This window comes from Phocoena sinus, chromosome 3, assembly GCF_008692025.1.
Source record: "Phocoena sinus isolate mPhoSin1 chromosome 3, mPhoSin1.pri, whole genome shotgun sequence".
Taxonomy (NCBI): domain Eukaryota; kingdom Metazoa; phylum Chordata; class Mammalia; order Artiodactyla; family Phocoenidae; genus Phocoena; species Phocoena sinus.
Window position 1 is genome coordinate 159,854,919 of NC_045765.1, and position 19,237 is coordinate 159,874,155.

The 19,237-nt window shown below is 45.7% G+C and overlaps 1 protein-coding gene across 1 annotated transcript in view; it reads left to right on the forward strand.

The window, feature by feature from the left end:
• The window catches only part of RETREG1 (reticulophagy regulator 1), a 123,636-nt gene that overhangs the window by 22,109 nt on the left and 82,290 nt on the right, over positions 1-19,237 (forward strand). The window contains exons 2-3 of the mRNA XM_032626445.1: positions 10,496-10,602; positions 16,438-16,468. Of these exons, the coding sequence (XP_032482336.1) occupies positions 10,496-10,602; positions 16,438-16,468 (138 nt within the window). The remainder of the gene's footprint in view (positions 1-10,495; positions 10,603-16,437; positions 16,469-19,237) is intronic.

Genomic DNA, 19,237 nt, shown 5'->3' on the forward strand with positions numbered 1-19,237 from the left:
TCCTCGTGTATCAAATAGATACACAACTAGTCGAAAAAAAGTTTTTTAGAGATTTATAGTTTGCCGCGGAGCGGAGGTCCACAGAAGATCACTCTAGTGCTTTCGTCTCCTTCTCCATCACGTAAATTGTCCACATAGCCCATCCCGGGGCTTCCTTCCTCCAATCCCAAGCCCCACGCACACCTGGCATCCTGAAACCAGTAAAGGGACCAGGAAGAGCTGTGGCCTTGAATGATTCGTGCACAGAAAGCTGAGACGATGGGTGACCTGAGTGTAATTTAGTTCCCAGCCTGTCATTTTTCCTTGTTAAGCATCTTCGTGGAGTGGGTGTCTAGCTCTCCTGTCCGTGGCTTATGGGCAGTGAATGCAGACTGGTTTGATGTTAGTCAAAGCCCATAATTTTTAAAAAATTTATTTATTTTATTTTATCTATTTATTGTTTTTGGCTGCATTGGGTCTTTGTTGCTGCGCACGGGCTTTTCTCTAGTCGTGGTGAGCGGGGGCTACTCTTCATTACGGTGCACGGGCTTATTGCGGTGGCTTCTCTTGTTGCGGAGCACGGGCTCTAGGCGCATGGGCTTCAGTAGTTGTGGCACGCGGGCTCTAGAGCACAGGCTCAGCAGTTGTGGCGCACGGACCTAGGTGCTCCGCGGCATGTGGGATCCTCCCGGACCGGGGCACGAACCCGTGTCCCCTGCATTGGCAGGCAGACTCCCAACCACTGCGCCACCAGGGAAGCCCCCAAAGCCCATAATCTGTTAGGAAAATTTTCTGCTTAAAATCACAGCCCATTCCAAAATGGGCATCATTTGGGGGCTCCTCTATTTTTTTTTCTTTTACAATTAGTCGAGGGTCTACCCTTGCAGTTGTTTCGATTTTCTCTGGATCCCACCTGTTTTCCTTATACCCTGCCTCGGCTCTGAGCATACAGTTGGGTCTTATTTCTTAGCTGGCCCAGGTAGCAGCGTAGAGACTAGTGGCATAAACCATCCCAACAATACCAAGTGGGCTCTGGCTGTCGGTGACTTGAAAACTAGATTAAAATTCAAAATGATGTAACCGAACCAGAGAACGAGAGAAGAAAGCATAGAAGAAAGAAAAAACAGGAAGAAAAAAGCAAATAGACAAATGTATCCAATATAAAAATGAATCAGAAATGACGCTATACAAGCGTGGCTAGAAATCATCTGTGAACTGTAATTATCACAAGCTGAACATGAGTCAGCTGCTGGGTAACGTGGTATTTTTTTTTTTTTTTTTCGGCCGCGCTGGGTCTTTGTTGCTGCGCGGGCTTTCTCTAGTTGTGGCGCGCAGGGGCTACTCTTCGTTGCCGTGTGCGGGCTTCTCATTGCGGTGGCTTCTCTTGTTGTGGATCGCGGGCTCTAGGTGAGCAAGCTTCAGTAGTTGCAGCACGTGGGCTCAGTAGTTGTGGTTTATGGGCTTAGTTGCTCCACGGCATGTAGGATCTTCCCGGACCAGGGATCGAACCCACGTCCCCTGCATTGGCAGATGGATTCTTAACCACTGTGCCACCCGGAAAGTCCCAATGTGGTATTTTTTTAAAGCAGTCATCCCATTGGGATATAGAATTGGACACAACTTGATAAAAGAAAGTGCACATAGTGAGTTGCAGAACTTTACCTTCCCAATAGCAGCTAGACCATACAGTATGTATTTATAGGACAAATGGGTATTCTTATATACATATGGTTTTATATGTGTATGAAACTTGTATATAATTTTATATATTTATATATAGCATATAATGTCATACGTAATGTTTACCTACCATGATAGGTATGTGTATATTATAGTTGTCCTACATAATGTTTACCTGCCTTGGTTTCCAAAGTCTCGATTACCCCTTGTCAGATAAATGTTATCTTACGTCAGCTAAAAGAAGTACATGTAACTGTCTTAGTAAACAGAAATGATCTTTTAATTTAATTGGTTATAAAAAGCCCATCCAGCTGCAGAAAGATATTTACAAAAGCCGGAAGCTTAGGAGTTCGTATTGCTTCTGAATGTGCTCACTTCCAGGATCTGTTGATGCAGGCACAGGTCCCTAGTCTAACTTGGAGAAAAGTGAGTGTCCATGGCCTTTTTATTGAACTAAAAGTGATTTTAAGGAGAAAAAAGGCCTTTATAGGGCTGGCTAAATGGACATGTGAGCTATGCAGTCGCACAGAGCCTGGTGCTCAGAAGGCCCTGCACGTGGGGGTTAATGCTCTGCGGCCGCCGTCTTGTAATTCTTAGTACTTCCGTCGTTGAATGTGTGTTTTGTCAGGGAAGCTCACCAGGATGGGAGCGTGGGGCCTCAGCTCACGTGTGAGGCTTCCTCCCGGGATGGGCTTCTGGGCGCCAGCCCTGCCCACCCTCCCCTTTTCCACCCCACCCTGCATGACTGCCCTGGGTCCTCCGCCCAGGGCGGTGGCCAGGTTGCATCGGTAGGGGGAGGCTTGTGTTCCACTGTGACCGCCCGCCCCTCGCTGGGGCCTGAGCGCAGGTGTGAGAAGGGACCTCCTCGGGCACAGATCACCATCTCGCCCCGGCCAGCAGCGCCTCGGTGAGCAGAGTGGCGAGCAGGCAGGGGCCTCACCCCCCCGCTTCCCCCGCCCCCCGCCCTGGATCCAGGTCCCAAACACGCCCTAGAATCGAGGCTGCAATACTGTGGGGAACTCCTGTTTGTTGTGGGTTGGGCCTGCAGTCTGGTGGGGAGGGGAGGTTGACTTCTGCATCCCCAGTGAGGTCTCTGCATTTTCACCTTGCACCGGACCTGGAAAATTACGTAGCCCCCCTGAGTGAGAAAGATGCCTGTCCACAGCCGCCCCTCTTCAAAGTCTGTACTTTATCATTCTGCTTCCCATGACCTCATGGGCATCGTGCAATGTGACCACAACCCGTCTCTGAATAATGGTTCTGCAGCATTCAGGAATCCTCTGGCCACCTGTATGCAGCCGTTTTTGCTTCAAAATTCCCCCCGTGGGTGAGGGGGTCACCACGTGTTTCTGTGAATTCCGTGAATGGCAGATCGGCAAGGTCACCCTGGGGCTTGGATCAGGCTCTGCCATGGGATGTGCGTGGGCAGGTCCTAATGGTGTTTGGTTCTTCTCCTGAGAGCTGCTCTATACCTCAGAGTAATTCTCAGCTTCAGCCCAGCAGATCAGCACTTACAGGCACTCAGAGATTAGGAATGCGGCAGGTTTCAACAAGGTGTTTAAGAAAATCTCTTATTATGTCTTTATGGGCGGGATGGAGTAACGTGGATGGAATGTAGCGGCAAACTGGATGGCCTGTCATATTCATCAAGTGCTGATTAATAAATTAAATAATAGGTTAAATAAATAGATCATTTAATAAATTAAATAATAGATTAATCTAAATTAAATAATAAATAGATTATTTAATAAATTAAATAATAATATAAAATTATATAAAAATAATATAAAATTAATAATAGATCACTGTGGGAGTCACAGGGCTCCAGTACCGATCGCTCTCCATCCACCTCCAGCAGTGTAGACGAGGACAGATGACACGCAGATCTCAAATGTGTGGATGTCATGATGCCGGACAGGAGAACAAATGTGACTGATGACACCATTAAGGGCTGTGGGTTTGAATGACGGACCATGTCAAACAAGAACCAGTGTAATAGGACATACTGAGATTCAAAAGTTGCATCAGGAAAATAGAATCCTTGAGGGTTTTAGCTGCCTGTAAATTCAAAATAAGCCAGTATGCTGATAGAGCTGTTAAAAAAAAAAAAAAAAAAAAAGGCTGCGCCCAAATGAGTTAATCAGTTGAAAACCTAATGACCGCACAAAATCCTGCACACACATTTTTAGAGCAGTTTTATTTATAATTGCCCAAAATTGGAAGCAGCCAAGATGTCCTTCACGAGGTGAATGGATAAATGGTGGTACATCATATGACGGGATATTATTTGATAACAAAAAGAAATGAGCTGTCAAACCGTGAAAAGACAGAGGAACTTAAGGAAATACTTAGTGAAAGGAGCCAGTCTGAAAAGGCTACATACTGTATGATTCCAACTACATGACATTCTGGAAAAGACAAACTAGCAGATACAGTAAAATGATCAGTGGTCAGCAGAGTTTATGGGGAGAGAGGGAGGCATGAATATGTGGAACACAGGGACTTTTAGGGCAGTGAAAATACTCTGTATGATACTATAATGATGGATGCGTGACATTATGCCTTTGTCAAAACCCGTAGAATGTATGACACAAAGAGTGAGCCCTACTGTGATCCGTGGACTTGGTTAATAACATATCAACATTGGTTCATCAGTTATAACAAATGCAAGATGTTATAACACTGAAGCAAGATGTTCGTACTAGGAGACACTGTAGGTGGGATGGGAGGATGGGGGAGGAGATATATGGGAAGTCTCTGCACAATCTACTCAATTTTTCTGTAAACCTAAAACTGCTCTAAAAAATACAGCCTATGAATTAAAGAAAAAAACAAGACTGTATAGGTAGAGCTATGGAATCCAGAACAAATGGATTCACGGCCCCTCCTGGTTCCCCCCATCTGTAGGGACCAGATGCCCGGTGGGAGCATTTGGTCTGAAAAGAGTCACACCTGGAGCCTGGCCAGAGGAGGGATGGGACGCCTGGGGAAGAGGTGAAGGGACCAGGGATGTGTGTCCTAAAGAGGTGTGAACATAATCCTCGCTTTCTGCAGTCTTGGTGCTGGTGGCTGGTGTCTTTGAGGAGCGCTCCTGGCATCTCTTCAGTCAGTTCATCACACCCTGAGCAGACATACTCTTGAAAATTGGTGACAGCCCTTCCAGCTATTTTCATGTGATAACAGGAGGTGGAAGAGGCAGGAGCTTGTGTCTGGGAGGTATTTAGCAGAGTGGTGAGAGAGCTGGCTTAGAGCCAAGCTGTCTGGATTCCTGGACCCTGTCTGGATCCTGGCCCCGCCTCCCCTGATCTTGGGGCCTTGGGCAAGTTTCTTAACCCCTCCCCGCTCATCTGCAAAGTGGAGTACCTTCCTCATGGGATTGTTATAAGGATGAAATGAGGGAATACATTAGATGATGTCTAGAACCGTGCTCGCACTCACTAGGCATCAGCGGTTTTATTCACTGCAGTGTGGTCTGGAGGGCAGAACTAGCGCCGCTGGGTCAAGGGAAGCCAGCCTTAAGGGCACTTTCTCACTCTTCTGTTTTAGCCGCTGCACTCTTGCTGTTCTCTGTGCTTACCCTGTTCCCGACCTGGAATGCCTTTGGCGCTTTCCACCTGGCAAAGTCTGACTGCATTAGGGAGGCAAAGCTTAAACACCCGCCTTCTCTCGAGACCTCACTCTGCCTTCCTTATGCAGTTATCGGCCCTCTTTCCTGCTCCCACACCCTTTTGGAAAGTACTGATACCTGGGTTAAACATAGTTGTTCACTTGTCTGCTTCCCGGCTTCGCAGGGATTTAGTCATCAGTGTGTCCCTGCCGCTAGCCCGGTGTCTGATAATTGCTGGTTATGGAATGAAAAGGGAATTTCCCCTTCCCCCAGTCATAAAAGGATACAGTAGGAAACTGGATGCTGAAGACATGCTGAGCTCCCCGATATGAGATGTATTTCAGTAGAGATGGGTGATTCTCACTGAGGGAATCATGGGTTGGGTGAAAGTGTAGTCTTTCTCTGAGTGGTGCCACAGAGCGCCAGCGTCAGAATTGCTTACGTCCCGCAGACAAGGATTTTTTTTTTTGTGATGTCCTATGAGACAGTTTTCATATAAAAAAAAGATTGGTTTGAAACAACTCTGTTCAACTACCTTTTAAAAAATAAATTTTGATTAAGTAAGGTTGAAACCCTTGTTTTTCTTTGAGCTTTCAATTTTAACTAACACAACTTACTATTTTGTTTATAAATCGATCAGACTTTAACAAGCATTTTCAAGAGAGTCTTTGGTGAATGACTGGTTTTATTAAAAAGTTTCACTATACTCCCTTCAACATTTTAAACTGCATTTGTAAATTTTATGTTTTCCCTGTCCCTTTAAAGTACTTTATTATCAAAGGTTACTAAGGTTATACTAAGAGACTCAGGAACCAACCTGATTAAGCTGCCACCAGCCAAGATGGGCCACTTGATGGTCAGTAGGGATGAGACTGCAGCGGGCTGGAGTACATCATTCACAATAACACTAAAAAAAAAAAAAAAAGTAATGACCCAAACCAACTTTGTTGCCTTTAGGGGATACTAAGGAACTGTCTCATTATCTTGAAGGCTGGTAAATAAAGAGAAAGAATCAAGCGTTGATCCTGCCTTTCCCATGAGATCCGTCTCTTCCGGTCATCAAACATTGCTGAAGGGGAGTTTCTCTTTATAGATGTGACCCAGCTAATACCCGTAGCAAGAATGAAGGGCTCCTACCCCTGGGTAGTCCCTGAGGAATCGATGCCAGGCAGTCATCATGAATGGCTGCTAATGTCACAAAAATAGAGACACCAGACAGTATGCGCCTCCTGGTGGGAACACACACCTCCACCTATCATGCAGCTCTGTAGGAAAAACGATTGAACCTCAATCTGGTCAAGACTCTAGATGCAACTGCCAACTTTTCCAGTCTGCAGCAGGGGGTAAAGGAAAATGTCAAACTAAACCACAAGGATACAAGGGGGTGATTCTCTGACTCTGGAAAACTTCACCGGACAAAACGAGTCTGTTTCTTCCGCAGAAATTTTCAGCAAAAAAAAATAAATAAATAAAAGAGAAAGAGCAAGAGAGATAGAGAGATGGGGGCGGGCAGGAGACCTATAAATTACAGGAAACTTATAACTCACATCTATCCGTTTCAGTGTATGACTTTTTCAGATTCTGTTTCATTCTTGTACTCTGTGTGTGTGTGTGTGTGTGTGTGTGTCACGTGTGTACATGTGTGTAAAAGATGACCGGGCAAATGTGAATGCTGACAGGTATCTGATGACATTAAGAAAGTAAAGCAATTTTATTAGGTGTGATAGTGGTATTGTTGTTAGGTTAAAAAGTGCTTTTTTGTTTTTGAAGATAAATGACAACATTTACAAGTTAAATTATATGATGCTTGATATTTGCTTCAAATAATTTAGGTGTGTATGTGGTGAGGGGAGCTTGGTGGGTGGGAATATAGAAGAAACAAGATTGGCCATGAATGGAGAATTGTTGAGGCTGGGTTTATTATACTTTGGTCTCTCCTTTTGGATATATTCGAAAGTTACCAAAATAGAAGTTTTTAAAAAAATGACTTTATCTAACAACCAAGATCTCCCAATATTAGGCAGTTCCTGTAAAATAAATAAACTCATAGATGTTCCTAAGATTTTAATTTCAAATCACAACTCTAAATTATACTACATAGTTTAAATTGGAACCGTGAGACGAATTATCGTAGGCAGTAAAAAAAATAATTAAAACACCAAATACGTGCAGGGTTTTCTAAGTACAGATTATTACTATTAGGACTTAGTTTCTCGAACATGTCTATGCTTAATTCTTGGGCTGCAAAGATGCTCATCTACCAAGGAGACATGCAATCCCATACAGGTATGGCATTACCATCCCAAGTAGTTGTTGGGTTTGCTTTCTCATCTGGTTGAGGATTCTTAATGACCAATGAGACCCTTGGGCAAGATGCCAACTATACCCTGGCCCAGGGAACACGGGGGTGGGGTGGGGTGGTGGGGTGCGCATCCCCAGTGCTCTTGGGAGTTGCTACGGCAATGTCCTCTAAAGGAGGGCTTCTGGCAGCCAGGGCGGGGTGGGTCAAAGTCCTGTCATTCCCTAATTTTTCTATTCCTGGAAGATTGTAATTTCCACTAAAAGAATAACTAATGACCTTCATTGCTTCAGTTGGTTTTGCATTTCTTTGGTTTTTAAAAGATACTTAAATGGCTTCCTGGCTAGCTCAGAAGACCTTTAGACTTGAGGGAACTTTCTCCCCTAGGGTTTTGCCTGACTCTGCCAAGAAGGCTATTCTAATGAAACATACTAATCTAACAGTTGCAGATTCCCTCCAATGCAATGGGAGTCACACTGTGAGTTACAACTCACTTGTGGAGTCACTTTAGTGAGCCAGAGTCAGCATTTAAAAATATAATGGAATTGGAGGAAAGTATCAGAAAGCATCACACATTTGTAAGGATAAATATTATTTTTGAAACTTCGGTTTCATTTCTATGTATTTAGAGGTAAATGGATTTCTTATGGTGGATCACTATCAAAAATTTTGAAAACTGCCACTTCAGTGTGAGGTGGGGAAAACAGAGAGGCTGGCACACAGACAAGCGCAATAATTAATCATAAACTGACAGCGAGCAGGTAAGCCAAAAAGAAAATAAATACCAAAAAACAACTCGGGTTAAAAGAAACATAAGAGCTCGAAAATAGAGCAAGTGTTAGACCCGTAGTGGAAGAACCAGTTATTGTTACTGAAGATGTGGATGTTGGCATCGTGGGTTGTCTTTTAGGTCTGCTCCTGCCTCTGCATATATTGTCCACCGTTTATTCCTTTTTGGTAGCACAGTGCCTGGCGCAGTGTAGGCCCCCGTAAATAAATGTTTATTGAATGTAAACACTAGTAATTAGACCACCTGTTTCGGAGGATCCGGCGGGGGCGGACCCTGGGGTCTGGGAGTCTGTATTTTAACAAGCTTCCCAGGCAGCCAAGCTACTGGCAGTTGCAGACCAATATTAAAGAAGCACTGACCTATTCTGCCCACTCTGGCCCAGGTCACACGCACAGGTAACATTACAGCCAGACATGGAAATTGGGTTGTCCACATTTTGGGAGAGGTTTTTTTTTTTTGGTGATACGCGGGCCTCTCACTGTTGTGGCCTCTCCCGTTGCGGAGCACAGGCTCCGGACACGCAGGCTCAGCAGCCACGGCTCATGGGCCCAGCCGCTCCGCGGCATGTGAAATCTTCCCGGACCGGGACACGAACCCGTGTCCCCTGCATCGGCAGGCGGACTCTCAACAGCTGCGCCACCAGGGAAGCCCCTGGGAGAGGTTTTACCCACAACTTCACCAGCATCTCACGTTGACCATTTCTCATCAAGCACATTGCATTACCTTCTATCAGACGTCCTGGCCTCCGTGCTTCCTCCCTACTCCACCTCATCCTCTCTGCTGCCCCCAGGCCTTTTCCTAAACCACTCATCATTTCATTTACCTACTCTGTACCTTTGGCTTTCTCTCTGTTGTCAGTAGTGACAACTAAACTCCCTACATATCCTTCAGGGCTTGCCATAGTCTGCCCCCAGCCTGGCACCTCAATTTCTTCTCTCTGCCAGTCTCCCAACTCTCTTGTTTATCCCTCTGCTTCCGCAGGGCCATCCCAGACCACTTGCACGCCCCAGGCACACCTCACCCTTGCCTGACTCTTATCTTCTGCTCATGTTGTGTCCTCCAATTGGAACAGCTTCTGTTTTCCTCTGAATTGCATCCATCCTCCCAGACCAAGTTCAATGCCACTTTTTATAAATCTTCCCTGATTTGGAGCTAATCACTTCTCCTCCTTTGTTTCTCTTTGCTCTTTGCTCGTGTCTTGCTATAGCACCAAGACTCATTGCCTTGGACTTTTGTTAGTGCAGCCTGTGTTCATCTCTCTGATGAGGAAGTAAGTTCCTAGAAGGCAGTATTCATGTGTTCTTTGCTTCTTTATACATCCCACACTGCCTTACAACTAGTATTAAATGACATTTCTGTTAAATTGATTTTTCTGAGTTATGATTACACCAAAGTCAATATTAATTGGTAGCTTAGCCAACGAACTTACGTGGAACGGGCTTCAGCCTCTATATGAAGGCTCAGAGCTCCTTGTGACTTCCTTGCCATTGCATTCCTTTATAAACCCAATCAAAAACAAAACAAGACAAAAAGTACTGTAGGGTCTGTGTGCTGTTCGTGATAAAGAATTCTTTGTTTCCCTCTGGAGACGAGGTGGGCAGATAGACAAAAGGGCAGTGATCTTAGAAAGGGCTAGCAGATTGGATCCCTAATAACTGCTGTTTTTAAGAGATTGGTTGGGTGGGGGGTAGGATTTAAAGAAGTGGATGTGGCATAAGAGAAAACCGTAAGACAGAGGACAGCAAGTAAAGGGCATCTACTCCGGCTTCTCTTGTGCGTGAAAAAACCCTGCTGCTCTGCCTTTTTAATTTTAGTCCATCATGATTCTGCTCCAGGTCAGTTCTGTTCCATCTGTTAGCAGAGTGATATTTGGGCCATACCCAAAATAGCAAATCTTCTGCCCAGATTGGAGGTTAGAGCAGAAAGCCTGGCACAAAAGTCCACATGGCTCCAGTGCTTTTACTTCCCTGACTTTGATGCTATTAAGTGGCTTTCATGTGGTCACGTTGAGGGTGCTTTTGACAAGTGAAATCATTATTGAATGTATTTTTTGTTTCTGTGGCAGAAAGTAAACCTAGATTTTAAAAAAAGGTACAGTCCTCAAGTTGAAATAATGATTTGTCTGTTTTTGCTGTGATAGGTTCCTTGCACTGACTCCATGGAGAGTGTATCACCTGATTTCTGTCATGATCCTTGGACGTGTTATTATGCAAATAATAAAGGATATGGTTTTGTCTAGAACAAGAGGTAAGAAAACTCAACATTCATTTTTATGGTATTTAATTTTCTAGACCCTGAATGTTTGACCTTTGTATAGGCAGATTAACCGAGCAGTCTTTGAAATGGAGCAAAATAACAGATTATACAGGGGACGGGGACGGTTTAGGGGACAGGTTAGGGTACGACAACGGTTTAGGGTGAGCGTAGGTTTAGGGTACGGGTTAGTGTTAGCGTACGGGTTAGGATTAGGGTACGCGTTAGGGTAAGGCTTCGGGTAAGGGTTAGGGTTAGGCTTAGGGAACGGGTACGGTTTAGGGTACAGGTTAGGGTACGGCACTGACTTTTCTATTTTGAATGTTTGTTAAATATTATTTTTAAATTTATTAAATTTATTTACTATTTATTATTTATTTAACTGACATTGTCCATAGTCATAGCTACTGCTGCTGGGCGAAAGGTTTGTGTGTGTTGGTTTCTCTTTTGGCTCTAAGTGCCGTTATTTTTTTTTTTTTTTTTTTTTTTTTTTTATGCGTTACGCGGGCCTCTCACTGTTGTGGCCTCTCCCGTTGCGGAGGACAGGCTCCGGACGCGCAGGCTCAGCGGCCATGGCTCACGGGCCCAGCCGCTCCGCGGCATGTGGGATCTTCCCAGACCGGAGCACGAACCCGTGTCCCCTGCATCGGCAGGCGGACTCTCAACCACTGCGCCACCAGGGAAGCCCCCATAAGTGCCGTTATTTTAAATACCATTTTGGTATTCAAGTAGGCTGCAGTGAGGATAACAGTTAAATATTTATTACATCCCACGTGATGAAACTGGGCCGTTGGAAAATGGACTAGTTTATATAAATTTTTTCTCTGCCTCTGTGGAGAAAAACAATAAGTTCAGGGCTTAGAAACAAGTAACGGGTTAAATTCATTTTTAAAAATGAATTGAAAAATAAATTCATTTTAAACACCAAATTTTTCAAAAAATTCAAGTGAGAACTTGAATTATTTAAAAAAATGTACTTGAGGTTTTCTGAGTAATTTAACTATATCATAAATCTGAGTCAGGCTCTTCCATACTTGGAGGAGCTTCTTTCTACCAGGGTTTGAGCTAGTTTTTGTAGATAGACAAAAATCCCTGCTTGGAATAATTGAGCCCCATGAAATTAAGTGAAATAAGATTGATTTGATCAAAAATAGTGAAGAGGGGGTTACAGTGAAGCAGTTGATTCCACTGAAAGTAGCCCCAGATGGAGGGATGATTTTGGTAGGGCTCCATATAGGTGGATGCACGTAAGAACTGTCCAGGACCCTAGCCCTGGCGGGGATACTGAAGCTGCTTGTGGGAGGCACCCTTTCCTCCCTAACACTGACCCTGGGACCAGGGATATAGGCTGTTACGGATGTACCATTGTCTGTTATGGATGTACCATCATATTGTTCTATGGTGTGCTTTAAATCTGGTTTATATTTTAAGTCTTTAGGGTTCTTAAACTAACTCATGTATAAGCCATTTAGAAAGATTGTTTTACATGTGTGTGTTTCAAGGTTTGAAGGTGATCCCTTCATTCACTGTTCTGGGAAGGTGAACAGGTGGGTTTTGTCCGGATATTGCTTTTCTTGAATCTGTAGATTTAGTTTATATTCTTGTACACATTCTTCCTTCTCTCCCTCCCCTCCTCCCACCCACCTCTTTTCTGTTTCAGAGAACAGACACCTAACTCTCTGCCTTCTAACCCTAACAGGCACCTGGCCTGCTACTTTCTGTTTACGCCAGATGTATTAATTCTGCCTAGAGGTGGGACATCTCCGAGCTGTAGGGCTTTGTGCTGGGGTTGGTGAGATCAACGCATGGCGATACCTGTGTTTCTGCCTTGATTCATAACTGATAAGAGGAGAACCTGTTTCTCTCAAATAGACTTGATAACATTTTCACCCTCTAGGAGCTCCCTCAGAGGAATCTTAGAAGAAATAGCCACTTAACCTATTTTACCTGCAGTCATTCTAGCTCAGTAGGGCAAAGGACCTCACAAAGCAAGCTGAGCATCTCGCTGTTTTCAGTGGTGTACAAATTTGGTCCCAGTCTGGGCACAAGTTTTAAGGAACGGAAATGGGGGGGGGGGGCGGGCAAGGATGAAGTGGAAAGACGTCGTGACTGTCCTTCTCTCACTCTCACGAGGACCATTCCCTGCATTGCCTCACCAGCTTGACGTTCTTGCAAATGTGCAGCTTTCATATTAAGTTGCAGGAAAGCTCTCCACTGCAAAGATTCAGTCCTTTAAAAAATTAGGGTGGTAGGGTGGGAAGAATACCAGTCTTCTAGAGCTAGTCGGCTCCATTTCTCAGATGTGGAGAGGCCCCGTCAAAGACCGTTTTGGTTTCCTGCGGCTGCAGTGACAAATTACCACAAGCTTGGTGCCTCAGTACAACAGAAGTGTCTTCTCTTACAGTCCATAATCAGTATCACGGGGCCAAAATGAGGTGTGGGCAGGGCCATGCTCCCGGATTCCTTGAGCATCCCAGCTTCTGCCGGTTGCTGGTATCCTTGGCTTGTAGGGCATCTCTCCAGTCTGTGCCTTTGTGATCCCCTCACCTCCTTCTCTGCCTGTGTCAAGTCTCCCTCTGCCAAGTCTCCCTCTGCCTTCCTCTTGCAAGGACACTTGTGATTCCATTTGGGCCTCACCTGGATAATCCAGGACAGTGTCCCCATTTCATAGCCCATAACTTCGTCACGTTTGGTAAATCCCATTTTCCATATAAAGTAACATGTTGCAGGTTTCGGGGATTAAGACCCGATACCTTTGGGGGCCGTTATTCAGCCTCCTACATAATCCGAACCTCTTTATCCTGTGAAATGGCAAATCCTCCTTATACCACAGGGTTGTCTAAGGGTCAGACAAGAGCGTGAAACAGAAGCACCTCAGTCAGTAACGCGCCCCTCTCTCTAGCTCCGACCCGCGACTGGAACAGCATGGGTCTGTTCACCCATCAGTCGGCCCATGTTGAGCGCCTTCCTCTCACCAGTGCCTCTCTGCCCGAGTCCACCTCTCCCGCTCCAGCCTGTAGGGCGGGCATTTGTCACAGGCCAATCTTTCTGTCCAGGTTTTCACCGGGGGACATTGCTCTGAATGCAGTGTTTCTATTGCATGAGGAAACAAGGAGAAGCAGGGCTCCTGGCCGTGCTCTCCCAGCGCTCCCAGTCTGTGGCCGAGGCAGCGCTGGAGCCTGCGTCGTCCTCTGCAGTCGAGTCTTTTAGGACAAAGGCCCATTGAGCCCCATGCGTGGTCGGCAGAGCCTGGCTTTGCAGGCCCTTCAGCCCAGGGCCCTGCAGTGATGACCAGGGAGGTGCAGAATCGGCTTCAAGTTGGATCCAGATGCGGGGATGGTAGCTCCATGGCTTCATCCAGAGCCGCCGGGCTCTCATGGGCTACCCTGGCCCTACGGCAGGAGCAGTGAGGAAAGGACCCCCAGGTCATCTGGCCCCTCGCCTCTCCGCCAGCTTCCCCGCTTCCCACAGCATTTTTGGCTGAAGGGATTAAGACTCTCTTGTTAAGATTTAATTGTACCTCTCCTCTCTCTCCATCATATCTTTAATACCGTCTACCGTCTTAGGTACTTAATACGAAATAGGTGAGCAGAAGTGTGGCGATACCTTCTTGGGACTTAATCGTTGCGAAACCCAGGGACCCCGTGTCTCTGGTTTCTGAGTCACCAGTGTGGACGCCCTTGGCCGTGATGGATTTCTCTCTCATGGCCTCGCTGTTGTGCGCTTGACTGTGTGCTCCCCAGAATTAACCCCTTCCTCTGGGCTCTGGGGATGCTTCTGCGGTGTGGGAAACTCCTCCTGCGGCCTTCAGTTTTTCTTGACCCCCTTCTCCTTCTGTCTCTTTGCCAAAGAACCAGTAATTTCCGCACCCCGCTGTCTTTGAGATGGTCTTCAACGACCGCGCTGGGCAGTGGAGGAGGGCTCAGCAAGTTCCTGCACGCCACCTGTGGAGGCATCGCCAACTGCTGTCCCTTTATGCCTTTCCTCCTGCCAAATCTACACTATCCATTTGATGCCGCTTCCGGTCGCGGTTGAACGTGGACCCACCTGCATTCGTGGCCTGTGAACTGTAGGCCTTTGTGCCCACGCCATGCTCTGTCATTCCCACTCGTGCCCTGATGGCTCGTGTGAAGCCCGGCTTCAGTCCCCGAGACCATCCCTGCGCCTTTGACCTTAGCCTTCGCAAGTTCTGCCTCCAGCCCCTGCAAGGCTGGCAGTCAGTCCTCGGTGCTTCCTCCTGTCCAGCCCCACCCCGGCCCCTCACTCCCATTGCACCGGCTCCGTGACCCTAGTTCAAGCGCGCCCCTGCTCAGCCTCTTACACGGCACCGTCCTCAGCCCTGTGCTGCCCCGCCCTGGTCTACGTTCAGCTATTGCGGCGCTGCTGTCCTCACCGTTCTAACGTCCTCGCTCCGTAGCCAGCAACTGTACTCATTTTTCCAATGCTTTTGTTACAATTAGCACAATATTATTCAGATTTCAGGTGTACCACATAGTGACTCAGTATTTTATACATTGTGAAATGATCACTGCAGGAAGACCAGTTACCATCTGTCTCCATACAAAGTTGTTACAATATTATTAATTAGATTCTGTATGTGTGCATTACATCCTCATGACGTATTTATTTTATAGCTGGGAGTTTGTACCTCTTAATCCCCCTCACCTGTTTTTGTCTAGCTCCCCACCCCCTCCCCTCTGGCAACTATCAGTTTGTTCTCTGTATCTATGAGTCTCTTTCTGTTTTGTTTCTTCACTTGTTTTTTTAGATTCCACATATAAGTGAAATCATACAGTATTTGTTTTTCTCTGTCTGACTTATTTCACTTAGCCTAATACCCTCAGGTCCACCCATGTTGCCACAGATGACAAGATTTCATTCTTTTTTTATGGCCAAATAGTGTTTCATCGTGATATATGTATACACTACATCTTCTTTGTCTGTTCATCTAGGCAGAAAGCAAAACCAGATCATTTGCATAATTCTAATAATCTGATAAAAGGATGCAAGCAGTTTGGAGAAACTTTTTCCTGCGGCTGAATTTTAAGAAGAATTTATCACATGCATCTTTACTAGGGGACGCTGAAGAACAAAAGGGACAACATCTTTGGCATTTGTCCGATGGAAAAAGCACCTCTTGGCCATTTCTTTTCTTGAACTTCATTAAAGCTGGTAGCGGGGAGTATAGTGTCAAGGCATAGGCCAGCGAAGAAAGTTATTGGAGAATTAAGAGCAGATGAGATCGAGGTGTATGTGTGTGTGTGTGTGTGTATACAAATGTTGATTTCATTTGAGCATAGATACAAGCTCAAAACACCTAGAGAATGAATAGATAAAAATCTCCTTTCTCAAGTAGCAGTTGTTTCAGTTCTCCTTTGTCAGTACCATTTCAGAGTTCCCCTCAAATACCACCTCTGTTATTGCTGCTTTCTTGACCAGCCACGTTTTCTCTCCTCCCTGAACTCCCACGGCTTGTGTTTCTTGTAGAGTTCCTACACCACCTACCTCGGTTCAGATTTGCTTGAGTGTGGGTTCGGTCTGCCCCATTGGACAGTACAGTCCCTGAGGCAGGACCGTGTGTTATATGGTGCTCCGTCTTCCATGCTACCTATCCAAGCGTTTTGCATATAGTAGAATCTCAATGGATATTTGTGGACAGCTTGCCTGAATGAGTTATGGTAGCAGAAGTATACGCTGTGTGAACTGATCGTTTCTAGAGTTTTAAGATCTAAGCGGTCCATTTAACATAGCTCAGAATATTTCTAAGTTGAGAAATGCCTCGAGGAAAATACCTCCATTAACATCTCACATTTACTTCTCCTATTGCAGGTGTACAGTTGTGGAGAAGCTTCAGCGAAAGGTAGGGAACATTCTTTTCATGTTATGGCTAATGGAGGGCAGGTGGGAGAGGTGACCAGGCCGCCAAGATGCATCTCTGAAACCATAGCTTAGTGACAGGATTGATCATAGTAATCTGCAAGAGTGGGAACATAAAGAAAAATACAGTCGAAGTGAGGGCGAGGATAAAATCAGGACTCGTTCTAGGAAATGGTTCACGTCTTGCTGTAATATTGGGCCATGTGCGCGCGTAAGAGTCGTAATGTGTGAGGATGGGGGGAAGATGGGGGTGTTTTCCTTGGGGATTTCCTCTCAGACCTCATTTTGGAGCCTGAGCAGCGTGCTGTAGTCGGGGAAGAAAAGGGCAGCCCCAAGTCCCGGAACTCTGCGGAAACATTCCCGAAGGCTAACCAGGCTGTCGGCTCCGAGAACCCTGGGGTGAGGAGACGAAGAGGAGGGGTGAGAGGCTTGTAGGTGGGAGGGTGCAGCGAACGTCCACAGGGCTCTGGGCTCCTTGTGCGGCCACAGGCAAATGAGTCTCCTTTTCATTTGCCATCCCCCATCCTGAAGTTAAGGCTCTCCTCTCACCTGGAAGAGAAAAGAGGTGGGGCAGGTGACGAGAGGATCAGAATTCACATCACCAGCTGTGCATATGAGAAATGGAAAAGCGAAGAAAATGTAAGGGTCAGTATTCCAGTAAAGTGAAATTTTGTAGTTATTTATTTGTTTAAATTCTGCCTTAAGAATACCCTTGTATGACTGAAAGAGGGATGGTTCAGTGCTCGACTAACATCAAAGTGGGCAACATGCAGTGAAGGCTAACAAAGGAAACAAAGTAATGCCTTTAAAAATCCATGAAAAAAACCATAACCTGGTATATAATGTACTCTTTATTTTTTAAATAAATTTATTTATTTTGTTTATTTATTTTTGGCTGCGTTGGGTCTTCGCTGCCGTGCGTGGTCTTTCTCTAGTTGCGGCGAGTGGGGGCTACTCTTCGTTCCGGCGCGCAGGCTTCTCATTGTGGTGGCTTCTCTTGTTGCAGAGCACGGGCTCTAGGCACGTGGGCTTCAGCAGTTGTGGCACGCGGGCTCAGTAGTTGTGGTGCACGGGCTTAGTTGCTCCGCGGCATGTGGGATCTTCCCGGACCAGGGCTCGAACCCGTGTCCCCTGCATTGGTAGGCGGATTCTTTACTACTGCGCCACCAGGGAAGCCCCTATGATGTGCTCTTAGAAGCTGTGCTCGTGAGAATAATGCTTACTTCAGGTGTAAAGGCTAGTTTTATGACCAGTTTACTTCTGCGTGTTCCTTCATTTTGGAGCCCAGATTTTCATGGGCAGAATGTAAACTTGCCAAAGACTCAGCAGAGGGAGATATTGGCTCTAAGAAGGGAAACCTGATCCTCCAGGCACAGACCCCCCCCCCCTGGCCTGGCAGTCCAGGTCCTGGCTTCCGTCCTGCTCCTGCAGACACACTGGGCCTCCTTGGATAAGTGTCTTAAGCTTTCTCTGCAGGTGTTTCCCCGATTGTCAGGTGAAGAAATTGAGCGTGCTCCCTAATTCTGGTTGGAGGAAGAAGATCTGACCAAGTGAGTTAGTGTAACTTCAAAGAAATTTCAAAAGCTCTTCAAAGCAATACTCTTTCAGATTTACTGATACTCAGTTTGACCTGCCAAGGGCTTTGCTGAAGCCCTTGCTGTCCACAGCCCTTCTGAAGTAGTTATAAGTTGCCTGGGAGAATTCCCACTGTGCACTTCCTCTTAACATAGAAATTATTGGAATGTTTGATAAGGATCTGGAAAAAATATTAGCTATTAGTGAGCACATCAGGACCAAGGCTCTCACTTTGCCAGTGTTGGGTTTGGTCAGGGAGTGAGTAGCTCCTTATAACGCGGCTTTTTTAAGATTTATAATGTTCCGCTTGTTTGGGGAGCTGCCTATGTGCCCCCAGAGAAGCCATGATCATGGAAATAGCCTTTTTTTAGGGAGGATCTCATTTACTTCAAGATCACCCAGATGGATAGTCAGATGCAGCTAATTTTCCATCCTGGTCCCAACCCTGCCGCTAGTGATCTTGCCAAGTTCACTTATCTCTTGGCCTCAGTTTTCTTATCTGCTGAGTGAAGAGGTGAGAGAGAATCATCTTGAATATCTCTTCCAGCCCTAAAAAGTCTATGATGTGATTTGAGGGGGATTAGTGTTCCTTTCATACTGCTACCCACTTACCTTTTTGTTTGGCCAGTGCCTCTTTCAAAGTGATTTAATTCACACTAGAAAGGATACTTCCCCCAATTTTTTTCACTGCACTTTCCATCGTGTGATTTCATTCTGATTTCTGTTGTTCACGCTGGAGATGTGAAATTAAAATATGTTTTCCTCTGATTTCTTTGATGATGATTTGGTTTGTTATTTACAGTGACTCTTGGCATCTGGTACTTGCTAGTGCCGTGTTTTTAACATTGAAAAATTCAAAACCGCTTTATTTGAAGAATAAAATACAGTGCTGGATAGGAGGATCTTTGCAGGCAGAAGGAGGTTCTGTTTTGCTCATGTGAGGCAGGTGGGATTAGGATCTTTCCACTTACAAGGTCTCAGGTGCTGAGCTCAGAAATCTCGCCCTCATATTTGGCGGTAGTTAGAAATCAACGTTTCTAAATCCTGAAAACGATAAACTATGAACTCAACTACAGTACCTTGCCAAGTGGGTAAACCCTAGGCATACAGCAAAAGAATTCACATCAGTGCAAACACTTTCCACCTTAGGAAACTAGATGTTTCTTCTTTTCTAATA